The 22075-nt window shown below is 35.4% G+C and overlaps 1 protein-coding gene across 2 annotated transcripts; it reads right to left on the bottom strand.

Moving 5' to 3' along the window:
• Nucleotides 1-22071, bottom strand: CFAP210 (cilia and flagella associated protein 210). 2 transcript variants are annotated; one of them, XM_033113101.1, is made up of 9 exons: nt 21771-21905; nt 16388-16611; nt 14768-14941; nt 14478-14671; nt 12704-12860; nt 10030-10169; nt 7717-7909; nt 6855-7019; nt 1-1033 (listed from the first exon to the last, which is right to left on the bottom strand). In XM_033113101.1, the coding sequence occupies exons 1-9, from the start codon at nt 21817-21819 to the stop codon at nt 692-694; spliced, it is 1638 nt and encodes a 545-aa protein (XP_032968992.1). In that variant the 5' UTR covers nt 21820-21905; the 3' UTR covers nt 1-691. The 2 variants fall into 2 exon arrangements, with proteins under 2 accessions (XP_032968992.1, XP_032968990.1); XM_033113099.1 differs by lacking the exon at nt 16388-16611 and having other exon boundaries at nt 21771-22071.
• Between the last annotated feature and the right edge of the window lie 4 nt (nt 22072-22075).

Genomic DNA, 22075 nt, shown 5'->3' with positions numbered 1-22075 from the left:
TAAAACCCCCTATATCAAGTTGGTCACCTAACTACATGTGATTATTTCAAGTGACCTTAAAACATGGTAATTTGCACATGTGTAATGAGATACACTCTAAACCACAAATTCAGAAATTCAGAAATAATTGTTAGTAATATGGGTAGTGTTATTTGAAACAAATTTAAGTATTGAATAATAAGGTAAATAAGTACATAAGTTTCTTAAGAGGAAAGACTTCCAGTGGAATATTCAGCTATAAAAAAAATTACACATGTGCCTCTGATAATGGTATATGTATGAACCTTGAAACTGCTAAATGAAATAAATAAGCCAGAAACAAGGCCACAGTATGATTCCATTTATTTGAAATGTCCAAAATAGGCAAATCTTAGAGACAAAGTAGATTAGTGGTTGCCAGGGGCCAGGCAGAAGGGGAGCGGGGAGTGAGTGTTAGGGACAGTTTCCATGTGGAGCAATGAAAAGGTTCTGGAACCAGATAATGGTAATGGCTATACAATGTTATGAATATAAATGCCACTGAAAACATTTGTAAGTTGCTAAAATACTGTGTATGTATTTTATCAAAGTCTTAAAAAAGAATGAGTTAATTAACCTTGGGTGGTGAAGATCAGACATAATTGTATTTAGATGAGCAGTTTTATTAAATTAAAAGCATATAATTCACTTACATTTGAAAATAAACTTTTTTCTACCACATAAAACCTAGCCTTCCCTTAGACTTTTGAAAATTATAGTTTGACCCCTGAGAGTTACAGAAAGGGAGCTGGACTCCAATGGCATCGTTTGCCTGATAGCTGGGTCTTAATCCACCTCTGTCCATACAAACGGGTCCAGGGCCACTTCCAGGCCCTTCCTGTGCAGCTTTTACAAGAGGATAAATATATTTACTTGTTGAATCAGACTCAAGCTCAGTTACTTCTCTGGCATAATCCTGAAATTCTTTCTCCTTTTCAGCCATCAGAGCTTCAGTAAGTCTCCAATACTCTAATTCTGCTTGTTTTGCTTGCTTCGCATTAAACTTATTTTTGGCCTATTGGGGGAAGAAAGAAAATACAATCCTATATTGGTAAAGAAGATCAACTTTTTAAATATAACATTTGAAGGTGTAGATAGAATTTTCTAAACTCATTCATATTTGACAAGTTGACTAAATAACTATATTCCATAATTTATTTTGGAAACGCTCCCATGCTTCTCACAATACCATGCTCAAAAGTCATGTCTCAATGAAACTTAACAGTCTTCTGTGATGATACATCTTCAAACAAACAATAGAGTAAAATGGTTACAAGCATGAAGTTCAGTTAAAAACCAACCAAGTTTAGAATCCTGTTTCTCCATTTATAACGTGTACTTGGGCAGGTGTGGAAGACACACCAATCTCTGTCCCCCACCCATCCACTATTCTGAAGGAAGGAACTCAAACCCACTGTCCTAAGTCACCCCAATATATCATAAGACCTAGCCACGTAGGACTAAATCGGCAATGAATATCTGAACTAAGTTAAACCAATTATACTCTGTTTCCAAGAATTTGAACTTGGAACAAGTGACACTTACCAATGTAGGCTAATCAGGAGATGGGGGCAGTAAGTGTTCTAAGCATTCTACCAACAGACAATCTACTGGCGTTTTATAATTTTTTTCTTTTAACTTTCTATTTACAAAAACATGTTCTTTTAACTGCTTATTTTATATGGGGTGATTCTAATAGCTTTTAAAGACTTCTATGAAGTTTTAGTTGACAACTTTTCATTTTTGTTTTCTCAGCAGCATTTTAAGAAATGCTGTCTGTCAAAAATTGAGTGATTTTGACTACTTATATTTAATATTCATGAAAATATTTTTCAAAGTCAGTAACCAATACTTCAGCATAAAATAGTAGCCCAAACCTGATTATCTACCATACATTGAAATTTATGAGGAAATAGAGCAACCATTTCAATATAAAAGACCAAATTTTCATTACTGAGTGATGCAATTCAAAATTAAGGCTTGCATCCTATTTGTAAGGCTTGCATCCTGGTATTTGTAAGGCTTGCAATACCAGGAGTTTGAAAACATAGAAAATGACATTCAGTAAGAAAAGGCTAAAAACTATCTCATCAAAGGTAAAATACTGTAATGTGGGGTCTTAAGAAGCAATTGAGATATGTTTATTTGGTGGTAATTTGTAGAAAGATATTGAGAGAATAGGGAGAAACATTTGAAATAAAGGAAGTGACAATAGAAGGAAAGGATTACATAACGGATCATATGATTGGTGCCTCAAATTTGATACGCACTATGCATAAATACAGATTCGTAAAGAAACTTAAAATATTGGTTAAAATCCTAAAATTTATAACTGATGGGGGTAAAGTACCAAGCACCTTTCTGAAGGATGCTAGAGAGCTAATTATTTTGAAAATTGGAAAACCAAGTGAGAGAAGTATTTATCCTGTCTTTCATTTAAAAATTGTACCTCAGGGAACCAAACTGGTAATCATGAAGAGGTTTTTGAAGGTGTCAGCAAATGAATCAGAAGGAATAAAAGACTATCAACATTTTGCCATCATGAATTAATTAAAAGATTTAGGCAATGATCATCAAAGGCTGTTCATATCATAGAAAGTGAGACAACAGTCATTATGTGCCACATAATCCCATCTATGAGGAATTTCACCCCAAAATTGAATGTAAATCTGAACTAAAGTAGATTTTACATGAAATGCAGGGAACATATTAAACTACAACATACGGATCCAACCAGCAAAATCCAGACGAATAATTCTAAAAAACAACAAACCCAGTTTCTTCAATAAATAAATTGTAAGACACAATAAAGACAAGGAGGGAGAACTTAAGACAAAAATGATGGGGTGGAGAAGAAGTTATATATTAAAAGAGACTTGAAAGACATATCAACCAAACAATATATGGACCTGATTCAAACAACACCATTTAAAAGGTATTCATGAGACTATTTGTGAGAAATTGAAGCACTGAATGTTTATCGTTTTAGATGTGATAATGGAATTGTGATGTTAATTTCTAAAGAGTCCCTGAGTTTTAGAAATACATACTGAAATATACATCAGTAAAATGATAGGATCTCTGGGATTTGCTTCAAAATACTATGGCAGCTCCTATTTCTGGTAATGGCTGCATGAAGACGTTAGCCAATTCCCCTCCACAGGTAGCAAGTCTAGTAATAATTATTAAAATCAAACATTTCAGAACACTAGAAAGTAACCATGTGCAGACAACTACTTCAGAAGTGTTATTTCATGAAAAACTGCTGCTGAATCAGGTAAGAACTGTAAGCTTATGGCATTCTTTCCTGGAGGGCATTGCTATCCCTCCAGCTCAGGTGATGAAAATTTTGCAGAGGTACTGGATAATGATGGTAGATTCCATTTGGGTTCAGTGGCAAAGCAGCTAGAAATTTAAGGAGGAGATTCTGGAAGTGAGACAGTTATAGAAGGGCTGAGATGATAAACTCTACAGACACCCCTGACTAACAAACTACACATTCACACTGGAGACCTCAGGAAGCCTAGCAAAAATTAAAAGCCTACAGGAAATTATGAATTTGCTGTTCTTTGGAATATCATCCTCAATCCACACACAGTTTACGCAGCAGGGTTACATAAAAGCATTATTGGCTTAAGGTGTCCGAACATAAACTCTATCCACGTTACAGGTTGTCTGCCAAACAACGCCAGTACAGTGAGGAAACCTAGAGAACCGCGCTTTAAAAAACAAATGCAAGCAGAGACATCAAAGGCTACCTATTGTGGTGAAAACAGATTTCGTAGCTTGGGTCCAGGGAAAGTAATTGCCTACTAAAACAAAAAGCAACAACTCTCAGAACAAAACAGAATTTACAACATATTCTATACAACGTCAAGTTTTCGATTAAAAATTACTAGACCTGCAAAGAAACAGGAAAATGATACATTGTTCTAAGGAAAAAAACAACTAGCTTTGAGTGAAACTGCATATCAAATTTAGCAATTAGATTTCAAAGCAGTTATTCTGAATATATTCAATGAATTTAAGGAAATATGCTCAGAATGAGTAAATAGATAATCTAAACAGAGAAATAGAAACTAAAAAGAACCAAATGAAAATTGTAGAGTTGAAAGTTCAACAATTGAAATGAAAAATTCACTAGATGAGTTCAACACCAGAATCAGTGATTTTGAAGACAGATCAATAGAAACTGTCCCATCTGAAGAACAGAGAGAAAAATATTGATGAAAAATGAACACAGCACCAGAGATCGGTGATATATCAAATATCTCTTTGTATGTGCAAATTGGGCCCCTGGAAAAAAGAAGAAAAAGAAAGAGGCAGGAAAAGATATTTGAGGAAATAAAGTCAAAAACTTCCCACATTTGGTGATATTAACTGGAACATCCAAGAAGTACCACAAACCCCAAATAGGATGCACACTAGAAAAACACATCATAGTCAATCTGCTGAAAGCCAAAAATAAAGAAAAATCTTAAAACTAGCAAAAGATAAATGACACATCACATTTAGGGGCAAATAATATGATTAACAGCAGATTGCTAATCATAAACATATGAAGGCCAGAAGACACTGAAACAACATATTCAAAGGACTGAAAAAAATGATATCCAATAATTTTATATCCAATGAAATGAAGGCAAGATAAAGAGACTATCAGAAAAATAAACTGAAAGAATTTATTGCTAGCCCGCCTGTACTATAAAACATACTAAAGGAAGACTTCAGGCTGAACAGAAATGGCCATAAGCATATAAAAAGATGCTCAACATCATTAATCTTTAGAGAAATACGAGTTCAAACCACAGTGAGATATCATTTCAAACCCGTTACGATGACTATTATAAATAACAAAACCAACAACAAACCCAGAAAACAACAATTTGTTACGGTTTGGAGAAATTGGCACCCTTGAACATTGCTCATGGAAATGTAAAAAGGTACAGCTGCTGCACAAAACGGTGTGGTGGTTTTAAAAACATATATTAAATATAGAATTACCATATAACCCAGCAATTCCACTTCTAGGTATACGAACAAAAGAACTGAAAACAAATTCAAATAGGTATTTGTATACTAATGTGCACAGAAGTGTTATTTGCAATAGTCAAAAGATGGAAACAACCCAAATGTTCACTGATGGATGTGTTGAATAAACAAAATGTGATATACATGTACAATGGAATATTATTCAGCCTTAATAAAAAAAAATGAACTCTGACACATACTGCGACATGCATGAACCCTGAAGACATTATGCTAAATGAGATAAAAGACCAAAAGGACAAATATTATATGATTCCACTAATATGAGGTACCTGGAATAATCAAATTCATAGAGACAGAAAGGAGAACAGTGGTTACCAGGGGTTGCAAGGAAGGGAGAATGGAGAGGTACTGCTTAATGGTACAGAGTTTCAGTGTAAGATGAAGAAAAAGTAATAGATATAGATAATGGTGATAGTTTCACATCAGTGTGAACACTTAATGTCTCTGAACTGTACACTTAAAGTGGTTAAAATGGTAAATTTTATGTTATATATATTTTACCACATTAAAAATATTATTTAAAACTCAACAATAAGGGGGCGGCCCAGTGGCTCAGGCGGTTAGAGCTTCATGCTCCTAACTCCGAAGGCTACTGGTTTGATTCCCACATGGGCCAGTGGTCTCTCAACCACAAGGTTGCCAGTCCCACAAAGGATGACGGGCAGTGCCCCCTGCAACTAAGATTGAATATGGCACCTTGAGCTGAGCTGCCTCCGGGATGGCTCAGTTGGTTGGAGCGGGGGCTCTCAACCACAAGGTTGCTGGTTTGACTCCCACAAGGGATGGTGGGCTGCGCCCCCTGCAACTAGCAACGGCAACTAGACCTGGGGCTGAGCTGCGCCCTCCACAACTAAGATTGAAAAGACAACAACTTGAAGGTGAACAGCACCCTCCACAACTAAGATTGAAAGGACAACAACTTGACTTAGGAAAAAACTCCTGGAAGTACACACTGTTCCCCAATAAAGTCCTGTTCCCCTTCCCCAATAAAATCTTTAAAAAAAGAAAAAGGAAAGAAAGGGAGGAAGAAAGGAAGGAAAGAAAGGGAAAAAAAAAACCTCAACAATAAGAATCCAAGCAACCCAATTGAATAATTAGCAAATGATTTGAATAGACACTTCACAAAAGAAGGCACACAAATGGCTAAAAAGTACATGAAAAGATGTTCAATATCTTTAGTCATTAGGAAAATGCATAGTAACACCATGAGATATCACAATACTAGAATAGTTAAAGTCAAAGGACAACAATACCAAGTATTAAGGAGGAAATGAAGCAACGAGTCCTCAGATACATTTCTGGTAGAAATAGAAAATGGTACAGCCATTTTGGAAAACAGTTTTTAGGTACAACGATTGAATGCCATGTCCTCAATACATGTTCTAAAATTTTTAGTACCCATACTCACCTCAAACATGAAACCAGAGAACCCAATCAACATAGTCTCTGGGTTATGGTTATAAAGAGGGGGAAAAGTAAAACAAAAACGATAAGCATCATAGCCAGCCACACGGATTTGTATTTTCTTTAATATGTTCTAAAGCACAATAGACACTATTGAAAGGTAAATATTTGTGCAAATGACATGAACCTTTTATGGGAACATCAATACAGATAAAAACAGAAACTAACTCTTCGCATTTCTTATATATTTTATTTGTCATAACCACAATGACCATCTGATCTTACTTAACAAAGGAAACTGCACGGGAAACAGAAAATTAACGTGACTCTATATTACATATTTATCCCTAAAATAAGTATAAACATTTAGGAATAATTACCATTTGCTGAATATGGGCATCTTGAACTTCTCGATGTTCTTTATCAGCTTTGCGTTTTTTCTCCTTTTCATGCTCCCAAAAAAACTGATCTGCTTTCAGGACAGCCAGCAATTGTTCTTTAGCCTCTATTTTTCTTTGTCTTTCTTCTTCCTCTTTATTTTTCATCTAGTGTTAAAAGGCAAAGGAAAACATTAAAAGCATTTTTAACAACCAATGCTCTTTAAAAAGAGTCAGAAAGCTCCAAGCAGAAAGGCTGCCAGGAGCAATGCAGGGGCAGAAAACTGTAAGCACCTGGGCTGATTCCCATGTGGACAATTTACTTTGGTTTTATTTTAGTTCCTGAATATCAGGAAACACAATGAAAACTTAAATAGAATAATATTAAGAAGAAAATAGAGGAACAGAAAAGGAGTATCTTCTCAAGATAGGGAAATATTTGTAGGTAAAAAATTAATACAATGTTTACAAACTAACCAATTTAAATGTGTCACAGTTAGTCATGTATGAAGTAAATTCTGAAGGAGTAAGAAATACAGAAATGCAATAGGGTAATTTCTACTTGATTTGCTTAAAAATGTTCAAATGAAAAGTATGTTAAATGAATAACATTTTTTGTACTTCAGATGGTTCTGAAACAAGAGATTATTTGTACCTGTAAATACATTATTTGTAATGAATTGTCACGTCATCTTGTGTTAGAAAGTAAATACGGTCTGATTTCAAGAATATAGGAAGATTATTTATACATTGTTTTTCAAATCTGCTCTTTTTTTTTTTCGTCAGAGAGGCAGAGGGACTGGAAAACTACAGTGAAAAGGGCTTAAATTTTAAAATTTTTATTTGTCATAATTGAATTGCTTACCACAATGCCTCTATATTCTGCAATTGCTTTTAATTCTGCTTTGTTTTTTTCATATTTCTCTTTTTCTCTTTTTTCCTGTTCAGCCTCTGCTTCTGCAATATCTCTAGCAATAATCAAATCTTCATTGTCAAGTTTCTCTTTCATTAGTTCACTCAGGAAGTTATTTATTCTTTCTCTATGTTCCTCCATTATCCTATAACAAAATAACCATCACTTACCAAATCTTCATGAATAGATCTGCTATGGAGCCAATATAATGTAATTAGAGAGTCAGATATTTTATATAGTCTTGTAAAAGACTCAAAGGAGCCCCAATTGCTCCTTATATATATATAGATTGTTTTAAGTGGAAATTATTTTTTAACACTTCATTTTTAGAATAAAGTATGCAGTAGTCACCTCTTGTCTGTGGTTTTGCTTTACATTGTCAATCAACCATGGTCCAAAAATATTAAATGAAAATTTCCAGAAACAAACAATTCATAAGGTTTAATTGCACATCATTCTGAGTAATGTGATGAAATCTCACTCAATCCCGCTCCATCCTGCCCAGGACGTGAATCACCTCTGTCCAGTGTATCCACATTGCGTATACCCACTGTATGTACCCAAATGTTAGTCACTTAGTGGCCATGTCAGTTATCAGATCGAATACCATCATATTAGAATAATTCTAAAAATCCAAAGGGAGTAATGCATATAATATGATCGTGTATGTGTATGAAATAAAGTATTAAAATTCTCTATAATGAAAAATATTTTTATATACTTTTTTATACAACCCTGCTTACTCTAATGTTGGAGGCTTAGGATATAAATTAAAATAAATCAAAGGAGGCCTCTCTTTAAATAAAAATCGCAAAAATGTCTAGTAAAAATTATCAAAATTCTGAAAAAATCCATCCTCTCATTATCCACAAAACTGTGGATAAGGGGAACTACTGTAATTTTTTAAAGGAATGGGTCATTTTTATTTAGAAAATTTGGCACAAAATACTTTTAAATATAGATGTGACAAATTCACTAAATTATTGAGTGAATTTGCAAAGCAATTTGGGAGAAAGGATGAGAAAGGACAGTGCACGCCTCAAAGAAATTGCGATCTAAAGTGGAGAAAAGACATTTATGCACATAAGGCTACAAGGCAAAAAGTGATAAATGCCATGAGAAAGCTGGAAATGATATGGACAAATGGAGAAAAAAAAAAGTCTTCATGGAAAAGCTGATATTTTATCTAGGCTTCAAAAATAATATTTTAAACTTTGCCTACTATGTGCCAGGCTCTATTCCAGGTGCTGGAAACAATAATAACAAACAAAAAGATTAAAAATCTCTGCCCTCAGGGAGCTTTCATTATAGCTGAGGTAGGGCGACAGTAAACAAAACAAATAATTAAAATAGTGTTATATCATGCAGTGAGGAAAAAGGAAGCAGTTAAAGGGATAGCAATGCAGGCAGTGGGGTTGTAATTTAAATAAGGTAGTCAGGAGAGGCCTCAATGAGAAAGTAATGATCTGAAAGAGGTCAGGGAGGTGAGCATTCCCCAGAGGGGGTACAAGGGAAGTCCAGTGTGAGTGATGAAGAACAAAAGGAGGAGACAACAGTTAGAGAGGAGGTCTGAGAGATGAGGCTGGGGGTAGCTGTAGTGAAGACTCTAAGTGTGATGTAAAGCCATCAGAAGATTTTGCCCAAGGGAAAAGCATGATACAGGCAGAAACATGAGGTACTGCATCTAGATTCCTACTTTCCTGTCTCACCTCATTCCAAACTGCTCACCAAAGCAAGCAATGACCTCTAAATATGATGAATCCTTCATTTTAAAAATCTCATTGAATTCCTCTATTGATCTAATACTGATCATTGCACTCTTCTTACTGAAACTCGCCTCCCTTGCAGTTTTCCTCCAGTCCCTAAAAACTATTCTTTGGTCTTTACATTATCTTCTTTCTCCATTTGACCTTTAAATAGGACTTCCCTGGGGACTATGCCACCTTCCTTTGTTACCTACTTCTGTATCCACAGCTCTAATTACCTTCCACTTATGTATCAATGGCTCAAAGCCATCTCCAACTCATATCCGTCTCATAGAGCAGAGATTTCCGACCATTTACTAGACAGATGTCCTTGACATTCCAAGGGAATCCCAACTCACATGCCCCAAACTGAAATCATGATGTCACTAAACGCCCTCGTCATGTATAAAATAATGAGACCTTTATTCCTAAAGGCTACTCTCATATCATGACTTCTGATTTATATAAAATAATTCCAGATAGTACATTGTTAATTACATAAATTATTTTAAAAGCTTACCTGCGTGCTTCAGCTTCTTTTTCTTTCATCCTTTGTGTAAGACGCTTTTTGCCTTTGATAAATTTTCTAATCTTTTCATTTTCCTCCTCTTGCTGCTGCTGTTCTACAGCTTTGATGATATTTTTATCATTCATATGTTCCTTGGAGAAAAAATATTGTGTTTTATCCTCTCACGAAGAAAAATATTTCTCTTCATATCAGAATCTAGTAAGAACCTGTCAAATGGGCACAGCTTCTGACCCAGTTATTTCTCTCTCGGAAATTTATCCCAAGGTCATCAGAAATGTACATTAGGTTTTATGTATCACGTTCTTCATCTCAAAGTTGTTTATAATGGTGACGAATTGGAAACAACCTCTAAATATTCAATAATGGAGAAATGGTTAAATAAATTATATTCTCAGTGACATGAGAAGGATACAAATAATTGGTAAGTAGCGGGGGAAAAGCAGAATACAAAACACTACATAGCATATTTTAGTTTTGAAAATATATATATAAGTACAAGTTTATAATGTATACATAACTGGAATAAATGTATCAAATGTTAACAGTAGTTATCTCAGGTATGAGATTATAGGTGACTTTTACATCTTCTTAATGCTTTTCTGTATTTCTTTTCAAATATCTCATTTCTTTAAAATACTCAATTAAAATAATTCTATAATCAGAAAAAATACATTAAATATATACATTAAATACATTATACAATTTTCATTTAATGTTTGAATAGTTAATAGTCACATAGTACAAACATTAAAAATATTTAAAAGATACACAATATAAAGTGTCCTTCGTACACAATCCACTATCTACCTACCTATTCTTAATTCACCCCACCAGACATAATCACTGTGAAACTAGTTCCTAGTCCAGACTTTCTTATTGCATATATACAAAAAAATACACAGACGTATATTCTAACAAAAATTTTAAATATAGGTCATTATTTTTAAAAACAAAAAGTAAAAATCTGTTCATATCAGCATACATTCCAGGACCCAACCATCATAAAAATAGGCACCTTTGAAAACAATAGCCTGGCTACACAGATACGTTACTGTATTCTGTTAGTACAGATAGAAACCAATTCAATGTGAAAGTTATTAGAAGCAACATTTAATCTTCAATATATTTAATCTTCAATATCAGGGTCTACTATGTGCCTAGAACTCTTAATTATTCTTCTATTTTATGGGTTGTTACTTTTAAAAGCTTGTAATCTGGTTAAGGAGATGCATTAGCCAACATGAAAAACTAATAAAAATACCAAACTGTTAAAAGTGCTTGTTTTGAATGATTTCTCAAAAGTTTTATTTTGCTGTTTTTTCCTAAGTTTTTTGAAATGCTCTTTTTTTTTTAATAAGGAAAGTATAGAGTTAATTAACATAAAGGTAATTCTCATTTTTAAAAATTGAAAGCCTCAGCTCAGGGTCACATAGCTAGTAAGTGGCAGATCTGGCATTCAAAACAAGGTCTATCCCATTCCAAAGTGACTTGGAGAAATGAAAATATTGCATTCATGACGCAAGGATAAGATTTTTTACAAAAAGAACAATAAGATTACATGTAAAACTCTTAGAAATTAAAACTTTGAGAGCTAAAATTAAAAATTCAATAGAAGTCTTGAAGACAAAATTGAGGTAACTCTCAAGATCGAACAAAAAACAAAAATGGCAGGAACAATTAATTGCCTACCCAAGATTTTTTCTCTGCATTATCAGCAGGACACCGAATTTGTTCAGAGTAGCAATATGTTCAGCTAAAAGGCTGTATTTCCAAGCTTTCTTTTCAGTTAATGTGACTAAATTATGACCAATGAGATTTAATGGAAATCATCAAGTGGGACTTCTGGAAAAGTTCCTTAAAAGGAGAACAGATAGTTAGGGCACTCTTTTCCTTCTTGCTGCCTTGAATCTGGACATGAGGGCGGGAGCTCCAGTAGCCATTCAGGGCCATGAGGCAACCTTGATGACAGAAGCCATCTATATTCCAAGAATAGCAAAGCAAAAGAGAGAAGCTGACTCAGTTGAGCTAAAATCCTCAACTACTAGCGCAAAGAGACAGAAAATGTCTAAAATAGAAAAATCAAGGTACGTATCTTTAGAACTTAATATATACATTTAAAATATAATTTTATACCAGAAGATACAGCTAAAATAGCTTGGAAGTGGTTGCCTCCAAGAAGCAGAACAGATGAAGCAAAGAACTTCTACTCTTCTTTTAAGCCTTTTGGCTTTGTTTGATATTTTAACTCTGCATGTATTACTTAAGAATAAAAACTAATGTTAAAAAAAACAATGTAAAAAATTACAAAATAAAATAAATTGCAATGGCCATTAAAAAACGACCATTTATTGAGCACATGTTAATAGTGCAGCGGACACCAAACATATATCACCCCATTCATTCCTCACAATAACTTTCATTTTAAGGATAAGAAAGTAAAATCATCTGGAAAAAAAGGAGTCTCATTCTCTTCTGTCTTTATTATTCATGCATGAGAGCACAGCCACATAAAACCATACCAAATATAGCTCCCCCAAAAGTATACTTAGAAACCCAACTTAATAGCAACTTGTTTTCTACTCCACTATTATTTATTAAAATATATTAAAAGTTAGGCATTGGACTTTGTACATATTTTAAAGAGATGCTGTTATTTTCAACTTACAAAAAACAGTCTCCTGCTTTCATTTATCTCTTCTTTCTTCTTTTCTAATTTTTTTCTCATTTCTATTTCATACAATGAATTCTGTCGCTTTATTTCCTCAGCATCCTTTTCTTCAAGTTTTCTCCTTCTTTCTTCTTCCTCTTCATGTTCCTTTATTCTAAAGCAAAAACATAATTATAATTGAAAGAAAAGGAGAAGAATAGGTTACATTTTAAAGAAATGAATTAGATTCTAACCTGGGATGATTTGAAGCTATAAGGGAAAACTTGTGGATTTGGTGGGGGAGGGAATATATAAAGAACATATATAAAGAGCAGTGATTAAAACCAAATCCAATCTGGGTTAGTCCAGAATTGCAAATATTTTCCTTTCTTTGAAATTTGTTTTACTCCTCATCAAAATTAAATCCTACACTAGATTCAAATGTTCCTTTCCTTTAGAAAGAACCAGTTAACTGCATGACTGTACAGTGGAATTGGGGACCTTATTTTTCAGAAATCCCTAGTGCTTCTCAATTTCAGCACTAGACGACGCTACCTAAGATACGGGTCTAGCCCCTCAGATGGTGTTTGATGGAAGCTTAGGAACAAAGATTTCCTTAACCAACTGGCCAATTTGTCATTCTTCCTTCGGCCAACACTGAGCAGCTATTGATGCCTTCTGAGTGGTAAGCCACCAAATGCCGGTGATTTATTTTACATAATTTTAGACAGAGCTGTTCCTTAAGACAAGGAAGATTTCTTTTAGCTGGTGAAAGCCCAAGGATGAAGACTGGGAGAGTAAATTCCAGGCAAAAGAAAAAGCATGTGAGAAGGCCCTGAGGCAAACAAGGGTTTGACAGACCTGGAATATCAGAATTAAGTGCAGGAGCTGGTTATTTCTGAAAAGCCTTCTCTAACTGGATCAGGTGTCCACTTATATGCTTCCACACGCCCCATAATTATATTTGTCAAAATATTTATCATCATATTCTCTACAGTTGACCCTTGAACAATACAGGGTGTAGGGGATGCTGACCCTGTGCAGTTGAAAATCTATGTATAACTTGACTCTAAAAATTTAACTACTAATACCCTACTGTTGACCAAAAGCCTTACAGATAACATAAATGATCAATTAACACATATTTTGTATGTCAGATGTATTATATATTATATTCTTATAATAAAGTAAGTTAGAGAAAAGAAAATGTTCTTTAAAAATCATAAGGCATATACTTTTAGAGTACTATACATATGTATTGGAAAAAAATCCACATATAAGTGGACTCACACAGCCTGTGTTGTTCAAAGGGCAACTGTAATTATTTGTTCCAGATGTATAGCCTCCACTTCAGACTGTGAACTTAAGGAAAAATACTTTATTGTATTCAGCTTTATAGTTGCTTTTTCTTCTCCCTGGATCTCAAAATGAATAATGCGCGGAGCAGATGCGAGCCCTCCCCACAACAAGCAAACTCTGCCAGTTCTGCAGTTTGAAAAGCTGCCCAGCCAAGCGCAACCAACCCACACATACATGAGAAATAAATGTTTAATACTGAATGCCACTAGATTGTGTGGGTGTTTGTTATGCAGCATTGTGACAATAGTAACCAACACATTATCTCTGGGTAAGGGAGTAATAGTGATGTAATCATGATTTTTAACCTCTATCTTTGTATTTTTTCTACTTACTAGGTATTTTAGCCTGTATTACTTTTATAATCAGAAAAAAAATCTATATCTATTATGAGAAAAAGAGGAAAGTACAAAAAAGGTAGTTTATGTATACATACTGTTTTAAATGATCATTGGCAAGAGCCACTCTATCCCTGCGTCGTTTTTCTACTTTTCCTTCTTCTTCCTTAAAAGCTTTTTCAATGTTTAGTTTCAATTGTTCCTCCCATTTTTTATCTGATTTTATTTGGTTCTTTTTGGATTCAATCTGTGCATCACGTTCTTTCATAACTCTACTAAGAAGAAGTCCTGACTACAAAAAAAAATTTCAGTATTTAAGAAAATGAAGTCTAACTATGTATAGATATGCTAAATACATATATATAAATATAAGACAATCAAGTAGTACATGAAAGTTTTTCACTCTTTCTGTCTGGTAAAATTGAAACTGCTTTGCATATTCGATGGCCTTTTTTCTTTCTCCTTGTTTATATATTTCGTCTTCCAAATCAAGAATTTGTCTTTCTGCCTCTATTTCTTCATCATGCTTCTTTTTGGCTTTAAGTTTCTGTTCTTTCATCCCCTGCAAAAAGACAAAAGCAGTTTTCTGTTTTCACTTTTTAATTTACAAAATTTAACATTATAATGGGATAATTTGAGTTTTCATTACGAGTCTTTATAGTATTTACTAGACTACGTGGTTCAAACATTTACATGGTTCAAAACCCCAAAATATTATAAAGGTATACAGTGAAACTCTCCCTCCAACCCTAACTCCCATCTTCAGTCTCTAAGATAACCACTATTAGTTTCTTATGTTTATTTCCCAAGTTCCTTTATATATTTACACAGTAAATATATATTAATACTTTTGTTCCTTTAAAAAATCAACAGTAGCATATTTCACATGCTCTTCTACACGTCTGAGGAGTCTACTTTCTATATCTTAAGAAAATCTTACCCTGAAATCCTGAAGATATTCCATGATTTATTTTTCAAGTTTTAGTGTTTTGCTTTTCACATTTAGGTCTTTAATCCAACTGAAATTCATTTTTATGTATTCTATTCCATGGGGATATAATTTTATCTTTCTTATATGCCAATTATCTCAGTATCAGTTATTGAATTCTTATCCTTTCCCTTCTGATTTGCAATGACATTTCTGTCATATGCTAAGTTCCTATATATAACATGGGATTGTTTTTAGGCTCTGTCTTCTGATCTATTATTTTGTCACTCTCTATGCCTATATATTGCAGTTTTTACTACTACATTTACTTCATTTTTTCTTCTTCTTTAGTACCCATGGAGATGTAAAGTATTATGTATAGTGTGCTACTTCTGTGTAAAAAACATTAGGGGATCTATTCCACAACTCTATCCCTTTAGGGACCGGGTTTTTTTTTGAGAAATGAAAGCCTATGTCCATACATAAACTTACTTACACATGACTGTCCATAAGCAGCTTTATTTATGGTCGCCAAAAACTGCAAACAGCTCAAATATCAACATTTGGTTGATGTCAAACAAACCAACAATTGAACAGATAAACAAATTGTGGTATATCCATACAATGGAATACCACTCAGCAATAACAATGAATGAATAATTGATATACACAACAACATTGTTGTGTATATTTCTTGTGTTGAAAGAATGTCAAAATAATTGTGCTGAGTGAAATTTATAATAGAAAGCAGATCAGTAATTGCCTAGAGACAGGAAGGAGGGGCAGAGAAGAGTGAGAGAGAGTAAAATAGGGTATGAGGAAACATTTTTGGGGTGATGAATATAATGATTATCTTACTTATAATAATGGTTTCAGGGGGGTATAAATATGTCAAAACTTATCAAATTGTACACTGTAAATGTGTCCAGTTTATAGTATGTCACTTATACCCAAATAAAGCTGTTGAAAATGTGTTTTAATGCATATTTATATTTTACATGTAAAAAATATTTATAAGAATACTTTCTGAAGAAGAGTAAGCCTTCAGTGCATGTGTACTCCTGGGTGGTTAACACTTACTGCGTACGTATTAGTCCAATGTTTTGCCATTTCATGGGATCGGAAATGCATTTCTTTCTTGGCCTCTCTTTCTGCACGAAGGCATGCGGCTTTTCTTGTCAAACCGTCAAGGCTATCTCGAATCCTTTTCCACTCATCGTGTGGAATTATGGTGACCTGCCGGAGATCCTCCTTACTAGGTAGAAGAGGTGGATAGAGAACTTGATCTTCAGAGTTCTTTATTTCTAATAAAGTTTAAAAAGTGAATATTAAAGACTTTCAAGAAGGGTCAAGTGATATTTCTTCTCAGACATTTTTATATTGTCATAATATCTGGAAATCGTTTCAAATAATAATTTTTTCTTGTTATCTTAAGAACAGCTGGGGTTAAGTGGAAAGTATACAAGACTTTGAAATCAGAAGACATAGATTTGAGCACTTACTTGGTCATTTCTTTACTATGTAAACTTGGGCAAGTCAATTAACTTCTTGGAGACTTGGTATCAACATCTTTAAAGTTGAGAGCAATAATACCTACTCCAACAGGTTGTTATAGAAGCATTTTTCAAAGTTAACCAAGTAGCAGTTTATAAATGGATAACTTTGGGATATTCATCTTTGGGGTTGTAGACTTTGTGATTGACTCTATTTATGTCATTTGGAAAATCCAGGGTCGGCTTCATTAGTTTAAGAATATTTGCATCTCCCTTGCCAATAATTATTTCTGTAATAAGCAAATAGGAGAAGAGGTTTATTTGAGACTTTTAGAAAGTTCTTCCTTGTTCTTCTGGGAGACATCTGAGAGTGATTCACAAGGTGGGTATGAACAAGAAAGCATGAGGCCAGATAGGCAGCCATCCTATGACCACAAGAGGATGAACGTGTTACTGGGAACCACAAAGAGGAAACCAAGGAAGCACCTGGGGCAATGAGGATCTCATATACTGCTAGATCAATCAGACCTGAAGCCTGGAGTTCCTGTTATATGAACAAATAAAATGAGGAATCATTTTAAAACATGATTGAGTTGGATGTTCTGTTATATGAATTCAAAAGCATCCGAAATGACACAATGGAGCTCATAACAGCTCCTCTCTGAGAAATCCTCCTATCCTTTTAATCAATTGAGGTTCTTAATTATAAATAACCAAACTCACTCTACCTCGTTTAAACAGAAAAGGAATTCATTTAAAGGACATTAGGCAGCCTACTGAATCTCTCAGTGAGCCAGAGAGTGTAAAACATCACACAAACCACATCATGAGGTTCCAGTGAAGGCTCATGGCAAGTGGCACAGGGTAAACACCTCAACTGGCCCCACTTAAATCTTGCTCCGCTGCATACTATATATCTGAACCTTCACCAGCATTGCCTATGAAGTTGGTACACTTTTGCTGCTACTCTCCCCAGAAAATGGATTCAACATGGTGTTTGCTTCCTCATATGTCTCTCTTCAAAATGTAAATCTAGTATATGTACAACTGATTGGTCCCATGCCTGTGCACTAGCTGCAAGGGAGGCAGAAAAATGAATTCTGCCTTCTATGTGAGGAGGTAAAACTTGTAAAGAGGGAAATGCACCAAAATAGTAAATTCATTTAAATAATGATGGGTGGCCACAGACATAACAAAGGTAGTAAAGCACAGTAAGAATGTGTACTATGGAGACTCCCTGGACTTTTTCTGAACATACCACATACGAACTATGTGAATCTAGACAAAATTATTTAACCCCCTAAGTCGAATTCCTTAATTGCAAAATGGAGATATTAACAGTAACTACTTTATATAGTTGGTGTGAGAATTAAATGAAATAATATTTGTAAACAATTTAAAATAGTGCCTGGCATACAATATGTTCCCAGCAAATATTAGCTATTATTATTATGACTACCTTTTTTATTAAGAGAAAAATGAAACAGAAATAGAGAGAATACTGGAAGCAAGAAATCATATGGCTCTGGAAAGAAAGTTACTGAGGGAAAAATCTGCCAGGGTCATTAGAGTCTTCGTAGGATTTGAATTATGGCTGATGAGAGTGAGAAGTTGGTTGATAAACTAAAGTGTGTATTTAGAGCTGCCAGCACCATCTTGCCTACCACATACAAAATCTCCACATGCAGAATAAAGTGAAGGAAAGCTGGGAAGTAAAACAGTGTACTAGACCAAGTTATACCCAAATTGCCAGATATATGAGCCAAAATATTCCCCTTCTGTTTTAACTACAGTGAGTTAGTCACTTATAATTAAAGAATCCTAACCTTCTAGTCTTGTAACACATTTCCTTTGTTTTGCCTAAACTGGCTCAACTTTGTTTGTGTTACTTACAATCAGAAGCTAACTACACAAAGTTAAACTATCTGCATTTTGATTAACATATTGTTAGCCATGTTAATATCTTCTTTGACCCAAGAGTCATTCCAATTCTTAAGATGGGAAGTAAAACAGAGAAAACTTAATTCGCAAAATACTAAAGGGGTTGGGAAGAGCTCACAGCCCTTATTGACAGGAGCTGCTTCCTGGTGAGCAGGCTTTGGCAGTAATGCAAGATGGAAGGAGAGCAGGATTTCAGAAGCTGTGCAGTGCACAATGTAACCTCTCCTCTATGACATCCCAAATCTTCAGCAGAGTAACTGCATTCAGGAGATGTTTTATTCAAGATCTTTTCACGGACTCTCACACAGGAAGAGAACCAAGAAAACAACCACAGAAAAAGCAGAAATGGGCAACCAAAATAAATAAGAGATCCCACAGAAAGTTTGGGAAAGATTTTTGACTCTCATGCGACTGAAATTGGGACAAGTTTCCCCATCTCTTTGAGGATCAGGAGAGCCCTGATTGGTATCAGAGCTATGGCTAATTTCACATGTCCATGCTTTAATCTACTGGGCTGATGGAGTTCAGCTCTCAGAGGATAATCTTATTTCTAGGATTCCTTCCTCACAGTAGCTCTCATACAATGCTAGTAGTGGCTGTTAGAGAAGTTAAACAGGCCACAGATGAAAGAAGGGACAAGAAAGACAGATGGACAGAGAAAGAATATGAATTGCTTGAGGGAGACTCTCAAGCAATAGAGAGGGGAGAAATGTAGTGGTAAGTGATCTAAGGGTATCTAAAATCAGTCCATGAGCCTGTCATCACTGACACATTTTCTGTGGTTTACAAAATCTCTTTAAATTGAGATATAGTTCACATATTATAAAACTCACTATTGTAAAGGGTACTATCCAGTGTTTTTTGTCTATTCACAAGGCTGTGCAACCATCACCACTAATTTCAGAGCATTTCATAACCCCAGAAAGGAACCCTGTACCCATTAGCACTCATTCCCCCATTCTCCCCTCCCACAGGCCCTAGCAACCATTAATTTACTTTCTGTCTCTATGGATTTGTCTATTCCAGACATCTCATATAAATGGAATCATACATGTGGCTTTTTTAATGTCTGGCTTCTTTTACTTATATAATGTTTTCAAGATTCATTCATGTTGTAGCGTGTATCAGTACTTAATTGCTTTTTATAGTTGAATAATATTCCATTGTATAGATGATTAGGTTGGGGCAAAAGTAACTGCGGTTTAATATGATTTCACTGATATGTGGTATATAAACCAAAAACAACAAAAGAACAAGACAAACATGAGAAACAAAAACTCATAGACAGAGACAATAGTTTAGTGGTTACCAGAGGGTAAGGCGGGTGGGGGGTGGGAGATGAGGGTAAGGGGGATCAAATATATGGTGATGGAAGGAGAACTGACTCTGGGTGGTGAACACACAATGGGATTTATAGATGATGTAATACAGAATTGTACACCTGAAATCTATGTAATTTTACTAACAATTGTCACCCCGATAAATTTTTTAAAAAAAATTAACTGCGGTTTAAAAGGTTAAAAATAATTGCAAAAACCACAATTACATTTGCACCAACCTAATATCACATTTTGTTATTATCTGGGTTGTTTCCACCTTTTGGCTATTATGAAAAAATGCTGCTATGAACATTCATGTATAACTGTTTGTGTGGACATATGTTTTCCATTATTTTAGGTATATACCTAGGAGTAGAATTATAACTCCACGTTTAACATTTTAAAGACGTGCCAAATTGTTTTCCAAAGTGACTGTACCATTTACATTCCCACCAACAACGTGTGAGGGTTCCAATTTCTCCACATCTGCAATTGTTGCAAGCCTTTGGTTAATTTCCTGAGTTCTCAAAAAATTGATTTTGACTATTTTTGCCACTGTTCTCTTTGATTTAAGGGAAGAGAGGATTTTCAGAAATCCTCATTCCACCATGCTGGCTGATATCATCCTACTAAATCTTTACATAATTATTTGTTTTACAGATATCTGTCTACATATCTGAACCCCTCTCCTACTTCATCCTCTTCCAAATAGAGTTTACAATGTAGCAGTGAGGCTCTGGTGGAAACTTTTGGACCAATTACCACAAAAAACCTATCAGGTAAAAATCTAAGTCTTTTAGTGCAGTACTGCATACACAGGATAGTGAATATGTTGGAGTAACTGTGTTTTTTCAATGCATGCCACATGGGTACTGTCTCTCTCCTACATACCATGACCCTCTGTTGCTACTCCGTAAGTCCTCCACTGCACAAATATCTACTAATGGAGAATGGGTGGTTCTCACTCTGCATCTGGCACAAAGGGCTCAATTGCTACAGAAGCTCAGGCACTAACATGAAGACAGTCCAAATCCCCAAGGTTCTAGTTGTCACCATGAGATCGTTAATGGGGAATTTACAGGCTTAAGAAACTACAATGGTTGGAATTGATAAAGAGCTCTTAAGATGTCTGACTAGTCTACTTCTGTTCTAAAAACTTTATAACAGGTCATCTGAATTACAATACCTTAAGTAGCATCATTTTTTACAGCCTATCGAAGCATTTTTCTTAGGGTGAGACCATACCCTCACTTTAGAGATGAGGAAATTAAGACATTTTCCCTTAGAGACTTTCATAAAGAGCACTCAGTAGGTTCACATCAGAGCCAAGACTCTAATGAGGTCATCGATATTTCCAAAAGATATTCCAATTCACCCAATACAGAACAAAGCTTAAGTGCAAGAGAACTCAGCAAACACCAGACTCGGAGCTGCAACTGTGCAGCTAGAGAATCGGACCAGCAGGTCAATTGGATCAGCGCTCTTATATTTTCTCCACCTCTACTTATGTAAACATTTCCCACCTCTTAATTCACCCGAGGGCAAAACTGTCTAATTTACATAGAACCCAACGATGCCCAAGGGGCTGCTTTCAACTTGGTGGAGTCCATTTCACGTGGACTAGGCACCCTCACTTGGCACCGTCGCCTCTCACCCCATGCCTGGGGGCCAGAAACAATCCCCGTGCCGGGATGGGCCAGTTTAGCTCACCCGTGCTTTCCCGTGCCTGTCCACAGCGCCTTCCGAACCGCGCCAGCATCTCTGATGAGATACCCAAGGCGATCCAGCCTTGGAAAGGAGCCTCCGAAGCAGAGCGGCACAGCCTCTAAGCCAGCGGAGTGTATTGTACGCCGCGCAGTTGCTTAGCAACGCCGCCGGAAATGACGGCAGCTGTCGCCGAGGAACGAAAAATACGCCGCAGTCTGCAGTGGGGCTGGAGAACGTAGGCTGCGCGTGCGCGGGGAGCCGAGGCCGGGCGTGCGAATGGGACAGCCCCGCCGACATGCGCGGGAAGG

Source organism: Rhinolophus ferrumequinum, chromosome 8 (genome assembly GCF_004115265.2).
Source record: "Rhinolophus ferrumequinum isolate MPI-CBG mRhiFer1 chromosome 8, mRhiFer1_v1.p, whole genome shotgun sequence".
In the NCBI taxonomy this organism is placed as follows: Eukaryota; Metazoa; Chordata; class Mammalia; order Chiroptera; family Rhinolophidae; genus Rhinolophus; species Rhinolophus ferrumequinum.
Note: the sequence above shows the minus strand (reverse complement) of the source record. Positions and strands in the feature narration are given on the sequence as shown.

What these genes read in the sequence shown, in the direction of transcription:
- CFAP210 (XM_033113099.1), bottom strand. Translation starts at nt 22,064, where the DNA reads ATGTCGGCGGGGCTGTCCCATTCGCACGCCCGGCCTCGGCTCCCCGCG. An exon ending in CAGAATATAGAGGCATTGTG is followed by an intron (nt 7,020 to 7,716) that starts GTAAGCAATTCA and finishes TTTTAACACTAG; the next exon opens with ATGAAAAATAAAGAGGAAGA. An exon ending in ATGCCCATATTCAGCAAATG is followed by an intron (nt 1,034 to 6,854) that starts GTAATTATTCCT and finishes TTCCCCCAATAG; the next exon opens with GCCAAAAATAAGTTTAATGC.